Source organism: Nelumbo lutea, chromosome 4 (assembly GCF_056320005.1).
Source record: "Nelumbo lutea isolate HS-2025 chromosome 4, American lotus-T2T, whole genome shotgun sequence".
NCBI classification, from domain to species: Eukaryota; Viridiplantae; Streptophyta; class Magnoliopsida; order Proteales; family Nelumbonaceae; genus Nelumbo; species Nelumbo lutea.
Window position 1 is genome coordinate 12,001,761 of NC_142687.1, and position 27,566 is coordinate 12,029,326.

A 27,566-nucleotide genomic window follows, 5' to 3' on the forward strand; every position below is an offset into this window, starting at 1 on the left:
CCCAAAATTCAGGGTACTAAAGTTGAATTCTCCCCTCCTTTTTTTTGTATACGTTAGAGCATGGTTTTCAAAACTAGACCGAATGGTCGGACCAAAAAACCGGGAACTGGTCACTTGATTAGTTTCATTTTTCCCGGAAACTATTGATTTTGGTCAGCAAACCGCTGAACCATTCAAACCATTCGAACGGTTTGACCATTTTTTTATTTTTTTTAAATTTTATTGTCAGAACGGGCCGACCGTTTAAGTTGAACGATCAAACCATTCGAACCGATAACCAGATCCCTGACCAGTTCAGTTTTAAAAGACATGCGTTAGAGTACACTTGCTTTTTTACTCATCTTATATATTTTTTTATGATTCATAAAAAATTTAGATATAATATATCACTCGTTTTTGGAAAAAAAATGGTGCCTTTGATTCAACAAGTATAGATGGAAAAAACGAAACTTGCCTTTTTAAGTAAAAAAAAATAGAGATATAAGAATGAAACTCTAAGGCATTACAATAGTGAGTTCACATCTTCTATGCCCTTTGTGCAGATTTTTTTTTGGGGTACTATATCAATAGCAACCTGCTACATCATTTTCAAAATCACTTTTAAGTTTAAAATGGAAAAATAGCCTAGTGTTGCAAACTGCTGTTGGCTTGGTACAAAACCAAGGGGACAGAGGACGTAAATTAATCAAAATCATAATGGGCCATTCAGATTCGAAATATTAGGTGGGGTGGAACCTGAATGCCATCCCATGGAATGGAATCTCCCCCTCCGAGGAAATGGCCATCCCCTTCCCTTTTGGAATCAAATCCCATTCCGATTGATTCCAATGTCCACTTCAATTCATCTTTGAATCAAACAGACTTGGGGAATAAATTATTCTGATTCTAATTCTAATTTCGAACAAAATGGACCTTAAGTCCCTATTGAAGGCAGTGTTATTGAAGCTCAGTTTGGAAGGAGCACAATTACGAGTGCAAAATCTTGTATTTTGTATATATTTGCATTTGTACTCTTTCACAAAGGAAAATTATGAATGAAAGGGCTTGAAAAATGTAATGGCATTGTTCATGAAGCAATAAACCTTCTTACAAAAAAAAAAAAAACTTATTTGTAATATTACAAAAAAAAGGGATAAAAGAAAACATTCCAGATCTGCCATCACGAACTATTCCTACATCCATTTGTGATGATGTAGCCAAATTGAAATTGGATTTTGTAGAAATGAAACGCATTTGAATGCCCCCTGTACACGGGCGGGGGTTGTTAGCTTGAGATAGATGAGAGCCTTCCCATCAAATTTAGCAAAATTTGGAGGGTGAAAGGCTAACTTGGTTTGTACCACTTGAAGTAGATAAGAAAAATAATTTGGAATCAATTGGTTACGTGATTCTTTAGTTGGTTTGATTATGACATAGATTTGGCTCTGATAAGGGAGACATTGGAGAGCACGAGTAAAGCATTGTATGAAACTTTTGCTGTGTGCATATCAATGGAGATGGACTAGATCCATTTGCCTTTAAAAGGGATGAATGAGCCATTCAAGAAGAAGTTGTAGCCACCATTTTTTGAGACCACATCTCTGCCCCACAACGTCCCAATAATGGTACCAGAACAGATGATGTCATCATCGGGAGATGCTCTCAATACATGACTGGGATGTGCTGTGGAGCATTGTGGGGCAGATATGTGAGTTCCCATTTTTCTTCACTCATGAAGCATCAAGATTTCAAGTGTTTCAAATGTATAGTCACTATTGGAAAGGTGATTGAACAAGATTTTCACTTAGGGAGATTCAATCCAATTGTAAACTCTCTACCATCTGGTATAGTAAATGAAGTGTTGTTGCAAACAACTATTAGCAAGTTAACTCTTCCATTTTAAAGCATATTGCTTTTCCCTTGTGACATGATAGAGTTAAGAAGGCTTACCTTACTCATAGTGTCACTTTGATAGTTACTCTCCCTATTAGTACGAGGAAGACATTTGATTATACTTCAATTGAGGCCACTTGAAAACCTGCTTCTTTGAGGGTTTAGGTCAAATATATATTGTGATTGTCATAAAATGCCAGGGCATCATACCAATCAATGTATTTATCTTCAACTCGCAGTACATAATCCTATTGACAATGAAACTTTGGGTCCGTTTGGTTTTCAGGAATAGAAGTTTAGAATCGGAATCAGAATGGGTTATTTTGATTCAAACTGTTTGGTTGGCCGGAATAGAAACCCCATTGCCATTTCTGCTGGAACATTCCCTGCCCCTCTCTTGGGAATGGAATCCCATTCCTGCTGATTTTAATTCCCAGTTTCATTCCTGTCTGAACCAAACAGACAATGGGAATGGACTATTCCGATTCCAACTACGAACTAAACGAACCCTTAATTGTATTCCTTCATCTTAAGTAATAACGTTGATGATGAGCATAATTATTAAACATAGCATGGATTTTCATGTTACAAATATTATGGAAATGATCAACATCAACAACTTTTAAATGTAAAAAGCCTCATTGTTCGTAACTAACAAAAAAATGCTACTGATACCCTTGTAGCCTCAATAGGTAGATTCCTAATAACTAGTAGACCTGTTCACATGTTGGGCTTGGGGATTAGTTGTACACAGTTTCATGCTTGGGCTTCAAGCCTGGCCCATTCATATTTGGTAAAAGTTAAGCCCAAGCTAGGCCCATAGACAAATCTAATAACTAGTAAAAGTGCATGTGTGTTGCACATAACATTTTCAAAAAAAAAAAAAAAAACAACAAAATGGAAACAATTTGAAAACTGAAAAAAGGCTTTTTGAAGAATACCATCCTATTTATATTGTTTAGGGGTGTCAATGGTATTTGAGAAATCGATTTTGAATTCGAGTTTTGACATAATTGAATCGAATTTGGATATAACACTATTCGATTTGATAAATGTCAAATATTGACTGATTATTTAATTATCATATACATTATATAAAATATTTAAATAGTAATAATATAAATAGTAATAGTAATAGTAGTAATAATAATAGTAATAATAATAATAATAACATAATTTATATACTAGGTAAATTACTAAAACCTCCCATGAAGTTTGATAATTGCAATCACTTCCTCTGAACTTCATGACATAGTTGCAACTAGACCCCCTTTGTTATAATTCACTAACTAGAGGCATGAAAATGTTCAAATTACTCATGCAGTTACTATTGAAGCTGGTTTTTTACAGAAAAAACATAACAATAGGAATGATAATTTAAAATTGAAGCTTTACCTTTAAGTGATTGATACAAAAGGGCAAAATTGAAAAACAAAAAAAAAAAAAAAAGATATGGGAGGGGTCTCGACTAACAATTCATATGAAGAGAAAATTAAAAAAAATAAACATTTTGGTGAAAGATAACTACATGGGTGTTTTGGATTTTTTCATGCCTATTTTTAAAGAATTTTAACAAAAGGGAATCTACTTGCAACTATGTCACAAAGTTTAGGGGAGGTCATTGCAATTATCAAACTTCAAGGGAGGTTTCAACAACAATCAGAAACTCGATGAGAGGTTTCAACAATTCACCCTTATATATCTATATAATTTATATAATTATAATATTTATTATTTACCTAAATAATTAATCGAACAAATTTGAATTGAATAAAATATTCAAATATTTAATCAAATTTAAATTCGGACATTTATTTTCAATATCTATCGAATATCAAATCAAATCTAGATATTGAATTTTCTAATTGGATTTAAATTTAGATATTGCCTGATTCGATTCAAATTCAATCCGTTTGCACCCCTAATCTTGCACATAACGACTCATCAATAATCTATCACAGCCTAATTGTCACACACTCACACTAAAGTTGTTGTTTACCATTGTTTTTAATAGAATCAATAAATGTAAACATTCACATGGTTGTGATAAAACAAGTGTTACCATGAGTCCATGACCATTCATAGTTTTAAGTTATAAAAGCACCTCTACAAATAGCTTGGGAAAAACATATTTGATTAAATTCTCATGCTACACATTGTACGAAGGTCGCTTAGGTTGTATTTGGTTTGAAAAAGCAAGGTAGGAAAAGGAAGGGAAACATGTAGAGCCAGCATTGTGCACATGCCTGATGTGGGCCTAGGCCAGATTAGCTTCGACGAAAAACTTATTTCTGGGCCCAAAAATATGCGTCTAGTTGGATTTAAGCATAGCATGGTTGCAAGAGATAAGGGTTCCCTGCTCTACTATTTACACAATCTTCTCCACATGAGACATGAGACATACGCCTTTGATTTGGCATGAGCATACTTGTAGTTGTAGTTGTAGATATGGACCGGGTTAGGCCTGGCACTAGGTATAACGGGCTTCATGTGAGTTTAGGCCCAGCCTAAGCGAGCACTTATCTGTATTAAGCTGGGCCTTTTGGGCCCAGACATTATGGGACATACAGGAGCCCGGCCTTCGAATCAAAAGATAAGCCCAGGACTGGAAATTTGCGGGCCAGATGGATCAGGGGGAGGGGGGGGGGGGTAGGCAATGATCAGTTTGATCACCCAGCTTGTGCAGAACTCAATATAAAATCTTGACCTTCCATCTTATTTACTGTAAAGAAACCCTGCCGGGAAGACCATGTATAATCGGAGCCGAAGTATCAGCTTAGTAAACCCGACCCGCAATGCCAATTCTGTGATTGTATTCTTATTTCTTACCGCCCCTCTCGCCGAAGCTTATCAGAAGGCAAACAGAACCGTGACAAGCAGTCAGTGCATTTGGGAAATCAATCCATTGAGAAAATCTGAATATCAAATAGACAATAGACCAAGACAAAGGTGTTTAGGGTACGCTTACAGCCCACTTCCCCGAACGCAACGTGCTGCAGATCCCTCCAATGGAAGTTACTCCATCCTCTCCCGCAACCCTAGAGGCCAAAGCAGAGCCCTCAGAAGCCGAGAAACCAATCCAACAATCAAATCAACCAGATCCATCTCCTCCCATTCTTGCACCGTCGGTGCCTTCTTCGACTTCAGCTGTAGCTGCATCTCAACCCGCCCCGGAGAATCCCAATTTAAATCCTCCTCTTTTAACTCCATCAATTCCCCCTCCAGTCCAATCATTCCCCCCAGCGACGATCGCTACTGCGCCTATCCTTCCTCCCGCCCCGTCCTTTCGTCCCGTGGCGCCTGTTCCTGTGCCGATACCGCAGTTCTCTCCCCTCCCAAACGCTAATGTACAAAACCCTAATTTTCAGGGCGCTAGCATTCAGAACCCTAGTGTTCAACCGCCTGGAGTGAACCCTGCTTCAGTTATGCTTCCAGGCATGCCAAGCGGAGCCGGTTCGGTTACGGTCTCAGTTTCACCGTTACGTCCCACCGGTATGTACCAGGTTTCTCTCGGACAGGTCCCCAATCCTGCCATGAGACCTTACACGCAGATGCCCAACGGATTCCTGGCTGTTCCTGCTCCAGCACATCAGGGCACTATACCTCCTCCTGGTGGGTTGTTATCCTTTTTCCTTATCTACTTTTTATTCTCAAAAGCAAGTGTTTGGAGTTTAGTGGACGATTTCTCGCATGTTAAATTTCCCTTTTTTTTCCTAGCTTGCTCACGTCTTTCGTGGATAGTAAAATTCACACTTCTGGGTTTAATTTTATTGTATTGAATTGTTACGAACTTGGAAGATAGGTTGTTCTTAGATATTGACCCTGGCCATAATAACTTCTAGGTTGGCTATTTGTGGCCTGGTTTCCTAGATCACGTGCTCAATAGATACATTTTTAATTGTTGACGAAGAACAGCTAAAAGAAGAGTAGATTCTCGTCCGCAACGAGAAGGTTGCCTGAGTTTAGTATCACGGGTTATGAGTAATCATTGTAGTGGTTGGCTTTAGTTGGGCGGAGTTCTTGAATGAGAAAGGTACACAAAGAGTGTGAAAAATCCTATTCGTTAGATAAAGGATGCATGAGGTATCGATGACAGGATGTTTTCTCCTACAGTGTCTTGATTGATCACGGTGTGAAAGGTTGGAAGGCTTCATCTTGCGGTTCTTTAAAGATCCCCTTCTACAACACCTATGTTGGTATGAATAAATTCTCTTAGTTTTCTTGAATTTTGATAAAGTTGCACTGTTATGGTGAAAACTTCTATTTTATATTTTTGGCAATTTAAACTATACTCGGGAAATTCAAAACTCAAAGTCCATGATGCCAACAACTGTGTCAGTCCTTCACAGTAAATATAAGTGTTCAAGTCTTCGAGACTAAATAGTGGCTGGTTTTATCATCTTCCTCCTACTAAGCTATTTTCTGTTAGATATAAGGATACTTCTCTTTTTGGCCTTCATGGGTTTTAGATTTGCGGCAGCATATCATGTTAGCAACTGAGTGCTCATTGCGCTTGTGTTACAAGGTATCACAATCTCTTTTTTCCCCATTACATTATGTCCATCTTTCTGTTTCTTTTCTAGTGTATTGCCGTGTTCTTTTTTGCCCTTTTTCTTCTTTCTTTTTTCCCCTTTTCTTTTCGACTTCTATGGTATTCAAAGGCAATGGAACATGGTAGTGTAGTGTTGTATCAACAACTCCCTTGGTTTGAGTGAGACGCTGCATGTCTCATATTGCTCAATTTCACATTTAGTGCCTGGGATAACTTCTGAAGGATACTATTGTTCAAGGAGATATATAAGGTAAGCTGACTTTACATTTATAGTTTATAAGCTGGGTGCTGTTTTCCCCATTTTCCTTCAGGTTATCTGTTCAGCTGGTGATAGTTGCCATGCCTTGCTGCCCATCTCTAATATGCTTGTATTGTGTGGTAAAAGCATTTGGTTGACTTGTCAAATTTTTTCTTCTTTAAATAAATAGTTCAATTATTGGGAAGACTATGATCATTATATATGGTTTCTAGGCTTTCTCTGACAAGTTTGCATAGATATTGTTTGCATCCATGCAGGAATTCCACGTTATGCCACTCCATATACAACTATGGTCCGTCCCGCTTTTCCTCCACGTCCACCAGGAGCAATTGGTGTGGTTCCTCCATTGTCACGACCTCCAGTTCCAGGGATTCGTGGAGTTCCACCGATTGTGCCCCCTGTTATAAGGCCAGTTATTCCCATTGTTGCCCCAACAGAGAAACCACAAACCACCGTTTATGTTGGAAAAATAGCACCAACTGTGGAAAATGATTTTATGCTCTCCCTTCTCCGGGTAGGTTACTTTTATTTTCTTATATTTTAGATTGTTAGACAACAGATGATTTTCCTGATTCAATCCTTTACAAGCTACAATGTTAAAGTACTTTGCATTTAGTTTTCTTTCTTTCTTTCTTCCCCTTCTGTTTCTTATGGGGTTTTGCATCCGTATTTTTGAAGCTTTGTGGACCTGTCAAGAGTTGGAAACGTGCACAAGATCCTAGTGATGGAACTCCAAGAGGTTTTGGATTCTGTGAATTTGAGGCTGCAGAAGGTGTCCTTCGTGCACTGCGTCTGCTAAGTAAATTTAATGTTGATGGACAAGAGCTTGTGGTATGGTTCTGCTATAGTTATTCTATATGGAACGCTATTTTATTGTAGTGCACTGGTTCATTCTTTTAGTTCTGAATTAATGACTATAAAACAGTGATAAGAAAAATAACAACTGCAAAACACTGATGTTTGTCTACTCCATTGGGGGTAGGAAGACTTCCTGCACTGGTTTGGTATACTTGCTAAGTAACTTGTTATGTGTTGCATAGACATGAAGAGTGCCAGATGCTAATTCATGTTACTCAGTCATACTTCTCAAGCCAAATAAGTCTAAACCCGTTTGTGTGCTCATACTTAACTGATTTGCATATCTTTTCATTTCTATCATTGCAAGAATCTGTGCAAGGAAAATAGTAACAGTATTATTTGAACTGACCTTAATGATCATAAACATTTCAGCCACATGATGCGAACCAGATATGGTGAAGCATATGCAGAAATTGGTTTGACAATATTTATCATACATAGTTTTGCTTGCATAGGGGTTTTGTTAAATATGTTTAGAAGTGGAATAGTATACCTTTTTCATAGTTATATACAACTATACAAATTGTTGAATATTCCATTTGATGAGATTGTACTCATTAATGAACTATGAGGTTTACGGTAGACAAACTTAGTTTAGAAAGCTCTATTATTTACTTCTAACTTGTTCTTAGGCAGGCACTTTGAGACTCATTTTGGCACATCCAAACTGACCTATAACTTTGAATGCTATTACATTGAGACCTTATCTCAGCCTTCTGCCTCTAGTGGTCTGTCTTTCCCTGTTAAAGAGGTTTGGAACAATTTGTATATACAACTATACAAATTGTTAAGTATTCCATTTGATGAGATTGTACTCATTAATGAACTATGAGGTTTACGATAGACAAACTTAGTTTAGAAAGCTCTATTATTTACTTCTAACTTGTTCTTAGCCTGGCACTTTGAGACTCATTTTGGCACATCCAAACTGACCCATAACTTTGAATGCTATTACATTGAGACCTTATCTCAGCCTTCTGCTTCTAGCGGTCTGTCTTTCCCTGTTAAAGAGGTTTGGAGATTCCTCCTCGAGTTGGTAGTTTTTGTTGGGAAGCATTCCTAGAAAGAATTAACACATGTGACCTGCTTCAAAGAAAGAGACCCAATTCTTGTCTATCCCCACATAGGTGTACTCATTAATGAACTATGAGGTTTACGATAGACAAACTTAGTTTAGAAAGCTCTATTATTTACTTCTAACTTGTTCTTAGCCTGGCACTTTGAGACTCATTTTGGCACATCCAAACTGACCCATAACTTTGAATGCTATTACATTGAGACCTTATCTCAGCCTTCTGCTTCTAGCGGTCTGTCTTTCCCTGTTAAAGAGGTTTGGAGATTCCTCCTCGGGTTGGTAGTTTTTGTTGGGAAGCATTCCTAGAAAGAATTAACACATGTGACCTGCTTCAAAGAAAGAGACCCAATTCTTGTCTATCCCCACATAGGTGTATTCTTTGCAAAGTTGAAGGGGAAACTGGTTACCACCTATTGATTTCTTGCCTATTTGCTAGAATTATATGGGAATGAGTTTTCTCCCTTTTTCAGTGCAGCTGGACCCCACCCTTGAATGTGAAAAAGCCTATTCTCTCCTTCTTACTTTAGTTGGCCTTTAAAAAGATGGAGAATTATGTGGAGATGTATGAGGGCTGCAGTCTGCTGATCTATCTGGGAAGAAAGAAACTCACGTTCCTTCTCAGAAAAGGAAAGAACCATTGAGAATGTAATGGAGTTTATACATTTAAGGGTGGCTCACTGGCTGAAATCTCTGGACATATTCACGGTTTTTTCCTTGGATGACTTGATGAGGAATTGGTTAGAGATAGCTAATTCTGCCCAGGTTAATATGGTTTCTTCTCCCTCTTGGACCTCTCCCCCACCTGGATTCATGAAGCTGAATTTTGATGGAAGTAGTTTAAGGAACCCAGGGCTCTTTGGTATAAGGGGAGTGTTCAGGAATGAAGAGGGGCTTATTATAGCCATGTTCTCAGGCCCTATTGGAGAAGGAGATTCCCTTAGGGCTGAGATCCTTGCGGCTCTGGAAGGCGCTCAAAGAGCAAGGGAGCTGAACCTAAGAAAAGTGGTTTTTGAAGGTGATTCAGAGGTGGTCGTGAGATGGCTAAAGGAAGATAACTCTGGCATCTCGAACTGCAGCAATGAAAAGAAAAAAATTAAGTGGCTGACCAGGGACATTGAGGTGAAATACAGTTTGGTAAAGAGAACTGCCAACTCACTTGCTGATGGGTTAGCCAAGCAAGGGGTGAATAGGGGATTTTTCTTTTAGGCTCATTTCTAATCTTGTATTTTTTGTTTTGCTAAAATGGGGGAGTTAAGAAAGTTTACCTCCCCCTCTCTTGTAATTAAAGTTTCTTATTCTTAATAAATTCTGCCATTATTGATAAAAAATGGTATTACATTGACACTTTTCTGTGGATGCAGTTTCCCTGTTAGTCTTACCAAAAAAAAAGTTTCCCTGTTAGACATGCTTCTCTGATGCAGCAGCAGTAGAATTTCTGCAGAAACTTGATATATTTATACTCTAATCATGAGGACTTCTGGCATTCCTTGTATCTTGTATGCTACAGAAAGGGCCATTCAGCTATGCTAGCACTTTTTTATGCTGTGGACCATCCACTTGCTAGCTTTGATCTTATGCTTAAAGGCCAAGTACAATCTATCAATTCTCAATCGTTAAGATTTTTTATGTCTTTGATTTTACATAGTGCCTTGAGGGTCTTCTCTGTAACAGTTCAGGATCTTGATTACCCCGTGCTCATCTGCTAAATAGAGGGGAATTATTTCAATTAATGGTCTGTCACTGCACCACAGGTCAGACCAGTATCATACCTGCAAGTCTGCATGTATCACTTATAATGTCTTGCTCCTTTGATCAAGGGTGGAAACACTTTTTTGATTCCTTTCCATAGAGACAACAATGTGACTAAGTTACTACACTTGTATCTTTTTTTTTGATCAGTAAATATGTGTTTTATTAAAATTCAGATTCAGATTGTAAACATTTTATACAATTTGATGATGGGACTGTTGATCCCTTTTCCTCACTCTATTTATCCCTCATTACAATGTAGCCCAAAATAATTGTTGTCTCAATGCCCCTTGTTTTGCTAATCCATCAGCTAGCCCATTTGCACTTCTATGGATCCATTTAAATTCAACCTCAACCTCCTTGGCAATCTTCTCCACTTCTCTAATCACATGTTTAAACGTCCATGGGGTGTGACTGCTATTTGTTGCCCATGAAATTACTACTTTTGAATCCCCTTCCACTTCAGCATGTCTGCATCCTAGTTGTTTGGCTAGCTTTAACCCTTGTAATAATGCCAGTAGCTCAGCCTTCAACGAGTTTCCATTGCCAATCGGCCCTGAGAACATACCCAATATCCTCCTGTTAGGGTTTCTTAATACTCCTATTCCTGAGATGCTTGGATTTCCATGAGCACCCGTCAAAATTCAGCTTTACTTTATTGCCTTAAGGTAGTTTCCACTTCGGCCTTATTTTATCTCTTACTCTCGAAGATTGTGCTACTTCGGACCATTACAGAGCTTGTATCTTGTTCCTCTTTCTCTAAAGTCCTGTTTTTTTTTTTTTTTTTGATCAATAACACTTTCATTAATTCATCAATAGAAGATTTACAATAGGAAGACAAACACACTTATCTTCCAAGAGCAACAAAGAACCTCAAGAAAAGGGAAAAAAAGAAAGAGAAAAGAAAGAAAACACACTAAAGTTACAGCTTGGCCCAAAAAAGTGAATCCCTTTTTGCCTTTTGTTTAGCTAAACCGTTAGCTAGGGAATTAGCCGATCTTTTAACCCAATGTATCTTAACTTCCATCTCCCGCACCAGCCACTTGAATTTCCTCCTCTCATTGTTGTACTTCCATAAGCCATTGTGATATTTAATCAGCCACCCTATCACCACCTCTGAATCCCCTTCAATTAAGAGTTTCCTGATGTTCAATTCCTTAGCTTTTTGGACTCCTTCCATAACTGCAAATATCTCAGCTCTAAGGGAGTCACTCACTCCAATTGGGCCTGAGAACATGGCAGAAATGACCCCATTTTCATCCCTAAAAACACCCCCAATCCCCGATTGTCCCAGATTTCCCCTACTACACCCATCAAAGTTTAGTTTCACGAATCCAGTAGGTGGAGGGGTCCAAGCCACACTCATTATTGACTTAGTTTGTGTGCAACTTGCAATTTCACCCCACTTCCTCAACAAGTCATCCATAGTGTAATTTGTGAAAAGCTCCAGAGATTTCAGCCACTGTACCGCCCTAATATGAATGATAGCTCTTAGATCTGCTGCTCCTCTTTGAGCTTCTGAGAATATCCTGGAGTTTCTTTCTTCCCAAAGTGTCCAACATACTGCAACCCTTAGTCCTCTCCACATTGTCCTTCCCCTTTTTATCCGCCACTTGAAAAAAGAAGGGGAAAAAAGGCCTTTTAAGTCTGCTGGGGGGTTCCAACTACAACCAAATAGGGACAAAGCCCATTCCCAAATTGACCTCGTAAAATGGCAAGACACCAGTAGGTGAAAACCAGTCTCTCCATCCGCTTTACAAAGAGCACACCACTGAGGTGACAAACAAGTATTGGGTCTCTTCTTTTGGAGTAAATCACCAGTGTTGATTCTTTCTAGATAGGCTTCCCAACAAAAACTATCAACCCTAGGAGGTATTGCTCTGCACCAAACCTCCTCAACAGGAAAAGGAGGGAAGGTAGGACTGGTGGACAGACTTAAGACTTTGAATCCCTAAAGTCCTGTTTTGCGCAATTACATTTCATTACAGAGCTTTAGATTCTTTGATAAACTGCCACCATAATTTTCCTAGCAGTTGCATGTTACTCTTAAACGTTGAACACCTAGAACTCTACCAACCAGATTTGAACAGACTTTTTCAATCAATCAAGTGGCATTTGAACTTATTATTTCACCTTCTAAAATAATTGTCTTTGTAATTTTTTGTACTAGCTGCAAAATTAGCTAGAATATGCAATATAGACTTGAAGTAGGTACATTGGTGATTTACTTGTATAAGAATAAGCTTTCTTGCCTCCAATAAATAGCATAGTTTCACTTTCCAGAATGCTAATCATGGGTTTGCAAATAGGTTTTTAGGCATCCTGCTGCTCCCATGGTAAATCAGCTTTTAACCCTATTTTATCCCAACAGAGTCCCCATGAATCCTTGTAACCACACTTGTTCCCTAATGGTTCTATCCTGGGCAGCCAGCACTTTCCCTACCTGTTACTGTCAATCTCTGAATCTGCCCCTCCATGCGTTGTTTTGTGGCACTTGCGTTCCTTTCTCTTTTGCTTTTATTGTTTGACCTAAATAAACAACCAAACACATAAGGAGTACGCATTTTCCTCTATAGAAATTCACAGGCTGTGATGGTATGAATTTATACTTTTTGGTCATTTAGATATATGATTGTTAAGATTGGTAACAGACATCATTGTTTAGCAATAAATGCTTTTTCTGTGTGCGTTTTTACTGATGTTTATTCAGCCCATTGAATCAGTTCTGGCATGCACTGTGTTTGAACTTTGAACTGCCTTGAATATACTAACCCTAAGTTAGAAATAGGAAGTTGGAAAAGGTTTCAGATAATCTAACCTGATCTGTCATAATAGACATGCAACTTGATGGTCTGATGCTCCTTTTCTTGGGGCAGTCTGGGAGAGCAAGAGTACAAGTAACATCAATATGACCCTCCTTATGGGTGTCATGGGTCAGGGTATAGACTGGGTTCAATCCTGGTTTAGTTCTTGCTTTCAAAGTCAATTTTTTGGTTAAGGTTGGCCTTTTTTTGCACCTGCGAACATGAGAACTTTGCCCAAGCAAGTAGCTTATGTTTCTTGAACAGTGTAGTCGATGTTGCTAAGTGATTCTTTTTGCTTCCTTGAGCGTGTTGATGGGTTCTAAAGTTCCTCCATGCTTCCACTTTGTGCTCCTTATAGTTTCTTATTCCATCTTAGAGTCAGATTAGAATAAGTGATCGGTTGCAAGTTGAAGGGGCAAGAAGGGCTGGGGGCATACAAAAAATGACTTAGCCACATGGGCTGAAGTAGTAAGAAATGCTTAAAGTGCTCACAATTTAACAGTAGATATGACACTAAACAGAATGGGATGGTGAAGCAGGGTTCATGTTAGCAGACCCCATATAGTAAGGGCAAGGGTTAGATGATGATGATCTTAAAGTCAGGTTTAACCAATGTAGTCTTTCTCTTTGGTTCAGTAATTGTTATTCAATGTTGGGCTGTTCTTGAGTTTCCACAGTTTCATGCATTTTTAGTTTTATCCTTGTTTCTTTTCTTTTCTCTTTTTTTTTTTCTTTTCAATCGTTGTATATAAAGTATAGTCTGGTCTCATAAGCCATATTGTAATATCTTAGTTCTTGAGGGCATTTTGCCCCTCAGAGCATATCTTATTTACTCATTCTATTATTAACTGTTGATGTAAACGATCAACCATGTTTACTTTTATATGCATGCCAAGTCTCATAACTGTATGGGCTACTATGCTAATTCATTTTTGTTTTCAATATCCACTCAAAACACATACTTGCAGTTATTTTTGGACCCAATATTGAAACTGGAGGCGCACTTTGGAACATCACAAAGAAAATATGCAATTTATTTTTGATAAAAAAGCAAAATCTTTTTTTTTTTTTGTAACAAGCAGAATTTAAAATTGATAGCCTCTGTTTAGTATCAGTGTTTTTTTTTTTTTTTCCGATAAATACTGTTTAGTATCAGTGTTATGAGGCATTACAATGTGTGTATTGACTTTCTTTTTAATTTTTTCCAGATACTGATTTCCAACTCCATAGCAGTTTTTTGGAGTTGTATTTTTCTCACTAGTTGACTTTGATACTCCTAATACCAAAACCTTTCTTATCTTCCTACAATTCACTGCTTACTTGTGGATTGCATTTACTACTTTTGCATTTATTTGAGGATTAATGTTACTACATGAAACAATATTACTTTAGAGGAGCTTTATTCTTTCCATGCTTGTGGGGGAGAAGCCATCTACATGTTGGTTTTAGCAGAAAATAATTTCTGACTTTCAAAATAAACTTTTTTTTGTGTGAAATTGAAAGTCCATCAGTGTAACTGCTGAGCAACTCTTATGTGAATGGTATAGATTTAAATTAATGCAATGGTTGAAAAGAAGGTAGAACTATTCTGCCACATATCAAGTATCTTTGAATTTGTCATATCTGTTGTTACCACTATTTGATCTTTCTCGTTGTTTGCTGGACTAATTATGTTACTTACACAGCTGAATGTTAACCAAGCAACACGAGAATACCTAGAACGCTATGTTGAAAAGAAAACTGAAAGGGAAAAGAAACTCAAGGAGTCTGAAAGTGAAGGTGCTGAGAAAGAGGAAGAAAGTGCACCAGGTGTTGAGAAGAATGAAACCCCAAAGCCTCCTGTTGAGGACTCAAAGAAGGATGAGAATGATTCCACGGAGAAGGAAAACCAAGACAGTACCACCTTTGGCATTGTGACTGAAGAAGATCGAGAAGCTGACAGGGAGGCCCTGGAGAAGCTTACAAGTATGATTGAGGAGAGGTTAAAGACCAAACCCCTGCCTCCTCCACCCCCACAAACACCAGTTGATGGTTCTGGAAAGTCAAATTCTGAAGTGCCTACCAAATCAAGGGATGGGGACTCAGATGTTGATATCATGAAAAGTGGTGAGTCACAATGGTGGAATGACAAAGCTTTCCTTGTCTGTGCCAGTAAGGATGGATGGAGGGTCTCTGGCATGGTGACTGTTGAATCATTGGCATCTTGGTCAATTTTCAGAACCCATCCTTATTACACAGATTATATTTGTTGTTTTTATTTTTCTCGTTGGTGGTTATATTTTAATTTCGGTTCAATGTTTTTTCTTTTTTGATCTCAATGTTGCAGATGTAGCAGAAGGTGAGACAACAAGTGAAAACAAGGCTACAAATGAGCGTGATAGGTCAGAAACAAACTCACCTGACAGGAGAAGATATGATAGGAGGAGTAGGGAGAAGGACAGAGAGCGTGACTTAAAACGGGAGAAGGAACGAGAACTAGAAAGGTATGAAAGGGAAAGGGAGAGAGAACGGGTTAGGAGGGAGAGGGAACGAGAGATGAAGATACGAGAGGCTGAGCGTTTGTACAAGGAACGGTTAAAGGAATGGGAGGCTAGAGAAAGAGAGAAAGAGCATCAACGGCAGCATGAGAAGGAGAGGGAGAAAGAAAGAGAACGGGAACGCAGGAGAGAGATCATGGACCAGGAGGATGAGAGTGATGAGGATGATACAAGAAAAAGAAGGCGCAGGAGTAGTTCCTCTGAAGAGAGGAGGAAGAAGAGGCAACGGGAAAAGGAGGATGATTTGGCTGACAGATTAAGGGAAGAGGAAGAAATTGCTGAGGCTAAGAAGAGGGCCATTGAGGAGCAGCAACGGCTGAAAGATGAACTCAAGAGTCAATTAATTAATGGAAATGATAAACCTATATGTCCTGAAGAAAGCAATGAAGGTAGACATGATTCTGCTGAGCAGGCTTATGAAAGTGATACTGATCATGGTAATCACACAGGTGAGTGTCTTGTAAGTTTTTGTTTTTGTGTTTTTAGGTAATTTGTTCTATTTTCTTTTATTGAGAAAGGTGTGGGTTGTTATTTAATAGGTGATATGATTCTAAGAAATGGCGCTACTGATGAATCGTCCATGAGATCTGTTGCTGTCACGGATACAAGGCAGAGTGGTAATGCACCAACTCGGAAGCTTGGATTTGGTCTGGTAGGTTCTGGAAAGCGGACTGCTGTCCCTTCTGTTTTCCATGAAGAGGATGATGATGATGCTGAGAAAGAGAAAAAGATGAGGCCTCTGGTTCCTATTGATTACTCCACAGAAGAGCTGCAAGCTGTCCAACCTACTCCAGGGGCACCATCTCCAAATCTGGCTGCAGCAGCTGAATTTGCAAAGCGTATCTCAAATGTTAATCCCAAAGAAGAGAGGCCTGATGCAGAAAGGGAAAGAAGTAAACGATCAAATGACAGGTTGAGCCAGCGGGATCGAGATAGGAATGGTGAAGAGAGTAATCGTAGTAGAGATGACAACAAGGAAAAGAATTATGAACGGGATAGGGATCGTGAACATGGTCCAGATAAGCTGAAGACAACTGAAAACAAGAAGCTTTTGGATGCAAAACAATTGATTGATATGATCCCGAAGACCAAGGAGGAATTGTTCTCATATGAGATAAACTGGGCCGTGTATGACAAAGTAAGTGACATCACATTTAGCTTAATTGCATGCACACTCTGGCATATAAGGTGATTTTTCCTCTAGTTGTCCTGAGAGAGGATTTCTTAAGAGGCAACTACTGAGATCGTCATATGCCCATCCAATTATTCCCCATAGCTGCCGTAATTGAGTGTTATGGCTTGTGGATATTATTATGTATTGAGAATTCTTTCCTTTGACTTAGTCAGTTTAGTCCCAAAGTCTAAATTAGCCATCTGGATTGGCTAGGTTTAGACGTAGCAATCAATAATTTTTTCAATAGTCCATGTCCCTTTTATCTGCTGTGTCTCGGGATTTTGATGGTTGAATTCATCACGTTGGAACAATGCTTACATACTGCATGCCATTGACAGCATGAGCTGCATGAGAGAATGAGGCCCTGGATCTCAAAGAAGATAACTGAGTTTCTTGGGGAGGAAGAGGATACTCTGGTTGACTATATTGTGTCTAGTACCAAAGATCATGTGCAGGCATCTCAAATGCTGGAGTTGCTGCAATCTATCTTAGATGATGAAGCGGAGATGTTTGTGCTCAAGATGTGGAGGATGCTCATCTTCGAAATCAAGAAAGTTGAGACAGGTTTATCTTTGAAGCCTAGGACCTGACAAGCCAGGTATTATTTTTTTACACATGGTATAAGTAACGTTCCTATGATTTCTTGCCTTGGTATATCTCACATATTTGACTTCATTGTTATTGTAGAAGAAACATAGGTTGAAAGGAAGTTTGCCCTTGCAGCTCTTTTTCATTTTTTATAAAATTTTAGCCCTTGTTTTTCTTTTCTTTTTTAAACGTGCATCAAGTTGAGATTAGCAATCAAATCCTGATATTGTAGTGGATACATGGTGAAGAAAGTGAATCTATCTATTTTATCCAGTTCAAACAGTTCTCTAAGAGGTGGTTAGACATTCACCTGAATTAGGGTTCGATCTCTGTCACCACACTGTTATAATTCTTGCCTTGAGAACCAAAATGTAGTGAATCTTGATTTGATGATGTCATTACATTCTTAATGGTGGGATTCATGAACTTGGGTTCTGGCTTTCTAAGATATATATATCGAAGAGATGTGATTTTTTAGCATTTCCGACATCTCCCCGAACCATGAGCGTACAAGAACTCATTGGTGGAACCAAGCACATAAAATTGAGTTGGAAGGAAATTTTCTCCAACGATGTACTTTTGTATTCAATATTTGAAGAGTTCCATGAGTAACTGGCTTCCTATTTCATGGAGGCAATACATTCCTTTTTCACACTTGACACTTCTGGATCCAGTTTACTAGACTGGAGCTGCAAGGCCGGTTGTTTTGTTAGAGTATTTCTGCAGACAATCGACTGTATTTTTTATCATCATTTAAGAAAAGAAATTCCCTCTTACCATCTTTACTCTTACTGTTGTCAACGTGCAGATTTCTTTTCTTTTTGTCTGTAGCTGTTATGTTATTTGATGTAGCTCAAGCTCACTAACTGTTAGACTTGGGCCATGTTTGGAAGTGTTTATTTGGAATAAGTGCTTATTTCGGCTGGGACCACACCACTAAGCACTTATTAGAATTTGGGAAATAAGTTCAAAATAAGTGTTTATTTTAAAAATAAGGGTTTATTTTTTAAGCCCAAATTTTCAGTTTTTAAAGTTCTAAGCACTCCATTTTTTTTCTCAAAATTATCCCTAGTTGAATTTTAAAATACCACTCAAAAAATTATTTTTGTAAAAGTACTTTCGTAAAATATCTATTAAAAAAGTACTTTTGTGAAAGTGTGTTTTTATAAAAATAATTTAATGGAAGTACTTTCACATGGTATATTTTGAAAATTTCAAAGAAAATGAAAGATAAAATTGTCACAAATGCTTATTTAAGTGTTGGATAAAAAGACCATCAAACACCCAATATTTATTTTTTTAAGATAACCACTTGAAAAAGTAGGATTTTAAATGCAAATAAGTGCTTATTTGAATAAGTACTTGTTTTTAAACACTTGTTTTTAATGTAAGCACTTCCAAACATGCCCTTAATCTGCAATGGTGTCATGTTTTATCTGATTTAAAATGGTGATGGGCTGTATTGCACCATTGATATAAAATGAAATTGTTCCATGTATTGTTCCATAATTCCATTGCATTTGGAACCATTATCCAACCACCTAAATCGTCATGGCCTTGCGGGAATGTTTTACAAAATTTAGTCCTAATAATGGCCTGCATTTCATTCTGGGCATCTCTAGGTAATGGTTGAGATGCCTAGGAAATGATATGGAAGTGGTGTTTCAATCGGAAAAAAAGCCTTCAACTAAGCGTCAGTTTGGCATTGATGCCTTTGCTCAAGAAAATGGTGACACATCAGCATTATGTCTGAAAAAACGGTGCTCTAGAAAATGGTTTTGTTTGGAATTGTTTTTTTTTTTCATAAAAACTGGTGCTTAAGTCATGTCATGAAAATCAGGAAGGCATGGCTTGGAGCAATGCCAAACATGGCATTTTCTGGAGTTGCAGTTTATTGCTGTTAATACCGGGGCAGTGACGGGCATGCTGTGGTACTGGATAATAGGTACCAGTGCCAAAAATGTTTCCTCCTAGAGCATTCGTGCCAAACATAAAAGGTTGCTGTTGCTTTAGGAAACGATTTACGTGGCAGTAACATTTTCAAACAAAAAAAGACCTCTCAGAAAATGGTGCTTTTAATTCACATCAGCAGCACCATCTTTTAAGAAAACGGTATTATATCTGCAGCATTGATGCCTAACATATACGCAGGTCAAGTGGGGCCTTAGTTTAGTCATGACACTAATTTGGTCAATTCATACTGCTCTTCACGTAGAAGACTCTGGATGAACAACTCGTTGAACCCCGCACAGTCCACATGTACCCCCATCTTGTTGCCTGTTCTCATGCCAATAAAACTCCCCATCCCAAATCCTTGTTACGACCAGCCATAGAACTTACTAGATGAGCCACAATCAATTGGTACATGAATTCTGTTCTTAAACCTTGTATCGGAGTTTTTATTCAATGGGTATTTTTGCCATCCAAGTGGGTTCTCGCCAATGAGTAAGATTTTATTCTTCAAAATAATTACAACTGTACAATCTATGATATCGGAAAATATGTTTCAGGGTAAGCATTGGCCAATCAAAACCCCCTTGAATTTGGATGGAAACATCTGATTGATTACTCCTTTAATGATGTGGTTGATGGTTGATTGGTAGTCAAACCCGTCAGATCAATAAAGATAATGTGTTTTTGCTGATATGGCAATTTTGCAATCTTTTTAATTTCAGTTTCAAAGTTGCAATTTTGCAATTCTTTTTTTTTTCTCTAAAATTTCAGTTTCAAACTATCTTTCTAGAACTATAATACACATGACAAGGCCTTCTAGGCCCAAATTTTGATATGGGAATATGGTGTTGGACCAAAATTTGAAGACAGATTGAATCATTATATTCAAAAAGTAATTTACATCCACTGTTCTGACCCATTTCTAGACAAAATCCCTTTGTCATACTTCGTCTATGTTTATGAAATGAGTGCATGTTGGAATAATTGCTTATTTGATAAGTGATTTTTTTTCATTATTTATTAATTTTTGAGAGTTCTTTTCTAAAAGTACTTTATTTGTGTTGCAGTGTTCAGTAACTTGCTTATCTCATTATGTCCTTATATTTGCAGAAATTGCAAATAAAGCCATACTAAATTATTCAAAATAGATGAATAAAAAGCTAGAAAGAGAGTAAATAAAGGATTTAAAATTCACTATTAGAGTAGATGCCATCGGCTAGGGTTGATTGGGTGTTGGATCTGAAAAAATCACAAGCAAACATGGTGTTAAAATTTGAAAAATCAAGGGAAAATAGAAATGAATTGGAGAAAGAATGAAAAATGCAGCAAAAAAAAAAAAGGAAATTAAACAGTGATGTTTTAGAAACCTGTTGATGAGATTCTACAATAATTGCTGTCGCTGCGAGTTTAGAGAGAAAATAATAAGGTGTGGGAGCAGTCCCTAGAAAATAAATAAAACATTGGGGATTGTCTTGTTCCAAAAATGCCACCTCTTGCTTATCTTTTAATTGCTTATATTGAAAGCAAGCACTTATTTTGGGCTTATTTGCCAAACTAAGGACTTATTTTATACTTATGCGTCATCCCAATACTTCTAAAATAGGGGCTTACAAATATGCTAATATATGAATTATACTATTAGCTTCTTTATTTAAATCATGGTTTTTAAAACGTAATCTGAAAATGAAACTTGATGGTGCACAATTCGGTCGGTCTTAGCTGCTGGTAACTTTGCCTTTGATAGAGTTGAAGATGCCTGAAACAAGGAAGAAATTGGAGGTTTTCAGGGAGGAACCCGACAGGAATACTCCGAAGCTCAAGTTAATACTCTTGATAAGGCAATGGAAAATAAGAGATTTCAAGACCAGAAAGCACAAATATCACATACCTCTTTCTCTGGGGAAGAAGGTCTTTTATAACCACTTGGTGCACTCACTCCCAAGTTTCTGCCAAGTTAGGTATAACCGCCTCTGTGGGGGGCAGACATAACCGCCACTGTCCTCTCTGTCAGGGCCGTCTCTGTCACAACTGAGATGGCGGTGGCAGGTGATCGTTACGGCGTGATTGCCATCTGTCAGATCTAGACCAGTCAGGTGTGCTGCCTCAGAGTACGGACTTGTCAGGTACAGTTTCACAGTTGCGCGATCTAGAGCCGAGGTGCTAGAGTGGTGCGCGAGGTGAAGTCGTGAGTTTGAATGGGAGTATGTCCTATGTCCCGAGGTGTCGGCATATAGTCCGGGCTTTGCCCCTCGCGGGCTTCTCTATTAACCTCGGGTTTCTTAGGGAAAGCTCGGGTTTCACCTCCTAGGAAGTGTGGGTTCCTTTCGGGGAGCTCAAGCCTCTTCTTGGGGAACTCAAGAGCTCGGGCCTCTTCTTGGGCAATTTGGGAGCTTGGGTCTCTTATTGGAGAGCTCGAAAAGCTCGGGCCTCTTCCTGAGACGTGGCCGTGCTATGTCACTGTGCCAAGCTGACGTTCCTACCAAGTCACCCCCGTTTCTTCCTCGTGTCGCACAACCAAGGGGTCAGGCCAAATCTACCTCCATCAGAACCGTTTATGGCCACCGGTTTTCGTGCCGACGGTTTGATCATCCGGTTTGAACGGATGACTCATTCTGATAATAAAAATAAAAAATAATTAAAAATAAAAAATGGCCAAAATCGTTTAATGGGTTGACGGTTTGACCACTTAGGTCAATGGGTCATTGACCGATTCAACGATTTTTTGGCCAGGGATCGGGTTTGGGGTAAAACAGAACCGGTTTCCTAAACAGTTCTTGGGCTGAACGGTCCGACCATCCGGGTTAATGGCGGTTCGAAAACCATGATTTAAATGACATTTGCATATTCAAAAGAATTCCATAGATACAAAATATAATCACTGTAAATCAGATCTAGAAAGCTATTAGCTTCTTTTTCATTTAAGAATCTGCACAATGTTGGGAATATCCGAAATTAATTTGATATGCTTTAAGTGGTTGTTTGGGAGTTCTTGTTGGGTAAAAAATAAGTGGTTATAGGACATTATTAAGGCATTTATGAGTGTTTTTGTGAAAAAAAAATACTTCTTTCAAACGGGGATAGTATAGGTAGTTTGAATATTATGTGGGAGGAGATAAAATCCAAAATTTTGAACTCATTCAAAACATGCTTATTTCCTAAAAAGGCATTTATTCAGGCTTATTTCTAATGCAGGTAAGTGTTTATTGGTGTGGTCTCAGCCTAAAATAAATGCTTTTTCCAATAAGTGCTCAAAAAATAGGGGCTTACCTCTCATGAGCTGCCTCCAAGGCCATTATAGCAGCATGCCATTCTGCTTCAAGATTTCCTTGATCAAGGCATTTTTCTCCTGTGGCATAACAAACCTGATTTTTTTTTTTTCATTTATAAAAACAACTAATTGCAGCAATCTCTGTTATTGAATCGTAGAAACCATTAGCAAATACAGTTCTAACATGAACTGGTGGAAACAAAGCCGGTAGATTCCTTCATTGATCCTTATTTATGGAATTGATGCCCCTTTTTTCTTTCCGTTCAAAAGTTATAATTTAGGCAACAGGTTTCTATGGATTCAAATGTTGATTGATATTCAAACGTCTGCTTATTACTTTTGTTAAAAGCATCCCCCCTCAAGCCGGGCTTTTGGGTTGGGTCATTTAGAGCTGTGGATCAAGGGGGAAATTGTATGCAAATTGCAAATTGTCTAAGGCTGCATTTGGATGTAATGTGAATCAAAAACTGATTTTGTATGTATTTAGAAAGAGGGTGTAATTATCATCAAGGTAAAATTATATTCTGATTCAGTTTTGTATGCGTTTAGGTGGAATGTAATTTTATGTCGATAATAGAAATAAAACCTCATCAGCTCTGAAGTTTTATATCAATTAATGTAAAAATTACATCAATTTCACCAATATAAAACTTTATACTCTTCCACCATCACTGCTACATCAGATATTGGGATATTGACATTTTACACTGATGACAAGTGCAGCCTATAGAAAAGAAGAGAGAGAGAGAGAGCTTTGGCTGTTGACAATGTTATTGGGCATGGCATGTTAAGTCATTCAATTTCCTGCTTATCTTTGGTCAAAAGAAAATGAAGGGCAATTTTGCATTTACCCTACACCCATGGTGACGTGTCATGCACAAAAATGTTCGCAACAGCCAAGGTATTTTATGTGATAATGAGAGTGTCCTGCTTATGATGCCGAAAACGCATGGTACCTAAAAAGGTGGATGGATATGATAAAAGTAGTAAGCAATTAGTTGGTATTCATCGAAATTCACCTCCAATAGTTCAAAGCTCTTTTGGTATCATATCCTTGCTGCTAGTGGCAGAGCGGGGAAAATTTTATTTTTCTTTTTTTTTTTTTTTGGCGACGTGAATTCAGGGATTCAAGTCCATGATGGAAACCTATCTCCATTGGTGATCGGGGATGAAGGTTCATTCCCCCCTCAATAGGGATTGGGCACAGAGATGGAGAGTGTGGTGTCTCCCCCATGTAATACCGTGGCTCCACCCCTGCTTCCAGTTCCAGTATCATAGAAATCGCTTTATCATAAAAAAAAAAAAAAAAATCTATACTGCTAGAAAAACATGAAACCTGAAGGGTTTTGTCCAATTAAAACCTTATGAATTTTGATAAGAGGTGTCAACAGACTGATTTTGGATTAGATACCATCCAAACCAGTATTAATTTGAACGGGTTGAAGGGATCAACAAGACATTGAATTGGATCAATTCATATTTAATGGTCCAAAATATTTATTGGATTGGACGTGGATTTGTTCATTAGGCGACGTGAATTGAGTTGGGGCGAACGTGGGAGTGGAACATTTGACATTTCATTTGCTTTTTGGACACCAATAGAAAGAAATGGCGTAGAGAGTGGAGGAGAGGACTAGAGATGAGCTGTGCTGAGGGTTACAGGTTCCAATAAGTGCCACACCCATCCAAACTGGTCCCCGCGCTTTGGGATGCATCCATCTCTACTCTTTTCTTAGTAGTAAATTCGTCAATTCTCTAGTTCTGTAGTTTCCAAGTGCACGTACCACGTGTCTCTAAACGCTATCCTCTCCTGCAAGTTTGCCGCCGGTGGGGGGTGACATATGATGATACGACTCTTGGAGTCTTTGAGTCCCTCCCTCCTCCATACGCCAATCCTCTCGTCCCGCCCCAGCGCTCCCTTCGGCTGCAAGTCCAAACAAAGAAGAAGAAACCCATGGCTTCTCTTTTGTTTTTACTTGAAATTACGTACGTTTACATTTACATGTATTGCCAAGTAGCAGGTGTTGGGTTTTAATATTGTTAGAGATTAAATTTAATGAAGTTTGATTGATCAATTATATAAAAAATATATTTTTATAAAACCAGTTTCTAATTTATTCTACATTATAAAATTATTAAACTTGTTTTGGTATTTCAACAGCCACGATTTAATCGAATGTGTTCAAGAGACACTATAAATTTAACACCAGTACTTCTCCAAATTTCCATAACCCCATTTTCCCAGTAACATTAGGTGATGAAGCAATTGATGATGCATTTCAATTAATAAATAAGCATTATAGAATTATTATAAAAAAAATACATATGGTGGGTTTTACATCCGGGATGACGATCCGGTGGATAATGTCTCAGGAAGTCATTGCATCATGTGGTTATCAAATGTTCTTTCGATCACTTTTTGAAGCCTTGACTGTGTTTTTTTTGACTTTCTTCCTTTTCTTCTGCCTTTTTCGATTTGAGGAGGGAGGGTTTTCTTGATCTGTACGTAGTCCACCAACCAAACCCCAAAATTGCTACTGATGAGTTAGTGAGCATACTGCTTATTGTAGGGTCCATGATTCCTTTTTCTTTCAACTCTAAAGAGTGCCATTGCCTTTCTTTCTTTGTGTTTCACTTGTGTCCATCTACATCCAATCTTGCAGAGAGAGAGAGAAAGAGTAATTTAGAATGGAAATGGAAATGGACAAAGATAACAATTAACAAAAGATAGTTGGGGTATATGTTTGATAGAGTCATAGTATCCATCGCATTTGGAAAAAAGAAAAAAGAGAAGCACTATCTTATGCTTCAACTTTATCATCATCTTCCATATACAAGCATACGGATTTTATATTTATAATATAAACACAGTATCGCATGAAAAGCATTGTTTGTTCTCTAAGGTGATATATATTACCTCCATCCTTGCTTTCAATTTCATCCATTCTCTCTATCAAAACCTCCATTTAACCCTTTCCCACTTTCCTCCAAAGTTGATACTCCCCCTTTTTTTCTTCTTTCTCTTTTATATTTTATATATATATATATATATTTAATATATGTCATCAATCAGAACATACCACCATACAGGTAATCTCTGTACTTGAGCATGGAAGGTTACTGATACACTTATTGGGCAAGCCCTGAAGCACAGAATTTGAATTTCACTCTGGGTGCTGCCACTGTTTGAGCCCAGGTTGGTTCAAAAAAGAGTAGATTTGATCACTGGATTGCTCTTGTCAATTACCATTCATCTTATTAGATAATAATCAATTTATTCAGGAATTTCACCTAATAGCTTAAGCTTTTAGGTTGAATGGTTATTTGAGATAGTGTCAAAGCCATTTTGATCAAGTAATTTAGTGTTCGCTTCTATTATAATTAAATAAGTTTCAGCCCAAGGTAAGGGTGAATCTATACTTAATCACGCTTTAACCCAATAAACTTTCATGGAAGAGAGTGTATTAGAGAATATCAATTTATTCAAAAACCTCACCTAACAGGGGCATGATAAATCCATCTTTGGATTGAATTTGGAGTTAAAACTTAATTCAAACTGGGTGGGTACACATGTGGGTTTTTGAGGGTAAAAGATGATTAAAGAAAAAGGCAAACGAGCACTTGAACATTATAATATACTACTTGTCTTTAGTCTTTTAAAAACACAATATAATTATTAGTAAAAGCCTTAATCTGGGTTAGCTTTAGAGTTAGCGATGACGGATGAGTGGTGAGAGAGTGAAAGAGAAGAGAAAGAGTTTGTTTCCCAGATTCCGTTTGATGGATGAATGGGAAACGATGATAAGGGTGGTTTGATGCAGATTTCAGTGGCAGCACGTGGCTAAAAAGATTCTCGGGGTTTGGTTTGTGTTGGGGGTAAAGGAGACCCATCTCCTCTTCTGGAATATAAAATTCCATTTTGCTTTCATTGTTTTTTGTTCCTCAGACTCAGAGTGCTAATAAGTAATTGCAGACAGATCACACTTCACAGATACATATACTCGCTATTTGTGGACAACTAGCAAACACATGTTAATGATGCTTCCCTTGATTGATCCAAGGCTTCAGATTAAAATACTTGGAAATAATAGCGATTACGTGTCGGATGACTATTGGTCCTCATCCGCATTACTCCCTAAAAAATCGAAAGATTTTATCCTTTTGAATTTTGATTATTGGGTGCCTTTTTCTTTTAGTTTTTTTTTTTTTAATAATAGGCCAATGATCTGGGACTCTCAACCGTCGGATTGGTCTCAGTCTGTTTATATATACCACAGACAACACAAACGGAGTCTGTAACTATAACATAGATTATTAATTAATTAATTTCTCATGTTCTTTTACTACCGGTGGCTACAACCCGACTTTCTCACGAGCTATTCGGGTTTGGTTTGGCTTGTGTGGTTCGCGAGTCTAATATAATAAATACATATTTTTTATTATATATATACATGCATATATATATATAAATAAAATAAATAATTTTTATAATTCTTATTTTGTTGTATATAAAATAAAAAATATTTTTATATGTATAATTTTTATTTTTTAGAAAAAAATTGGCTTATAATCGAGTTCGAACTTACAAGTTTTGAACATAGTTGAGCTTGAGCTTAAGTCTCTAACTTGAATCAAGCTCGAGCTGGAGCCTAAGATTATTTCAGCATGCCGAGCTTGAATAGCTAAGTATTCGGTTCGGCTTGGTTCGGCTCGAATCCACCCCCTAGTGGTCATCGAACTGTCCATGGTTCGAGTCTGGGCCGGGACAGCATGGATCTTTTACGAACATTTATTGGTTCTATAAAATTAGGGTTAGGGGGAAATTGGATTCGGTGCTCACACTGTTCTTTCAGCCCTACATTAGGAACATTTCCCAT

At 37.9% G+C, this 27,566-nt stretch overlaps 1 protein-coding gene across 3 annotated transcripts; it reads left to right on the top strand.

The window, feature by feature from the left end:
- Positions 1–4,694: 4,694 nt before the first annotated feature.
- Positions 4,695–17,894, top strand: LOC148853939 (splicing factor PWI domain-containing protein / RNA recognition motif (RRM)-containing protein). Of its 3 annotated transcripts, XM_088985201.1 has the most exons (9): positions 4,820–5,484; positions 5,986–6,068; positions 6,736–6,802; positions 6,941–7,197; positions 7,362–7,514; positions 14,855–15,275; positions 15,496–16,155; positions 16,246–16,844; positions 17,219–17,894. In XM_088985201.1, the coding sequence occupies exons 2-9, from the start codon at positions 6,063–6,065 to the stop codon at positions 17,468–17,470; spliced, it is 2,415 nt and encodes an 804-aa protein (XP_088841327.1). In that variant the 5' UTR covers positions 4,820–5,484; positions 5,986–6,062; the 3' UTR covers positions 17,471–17,894. The 3 variants fall into 3 exon arrangements, with proteins under 3 accessions (XP_088841326.1, XP_088841328.1, XP_088841327.1); XM_088985202.1 differs by lacking the exon at positions 6,736–6,802 and having other exon boundaries at positions 4,722–5,484; XM_088985200.1 differs by lacking the exons at positions 5,986–6,068; positions 6,736–6,802 and having other exon boundaries at positions 4,695–5,484.
- Positions 17,895–27,566: the final 9,672 nt, after the last annotated feature.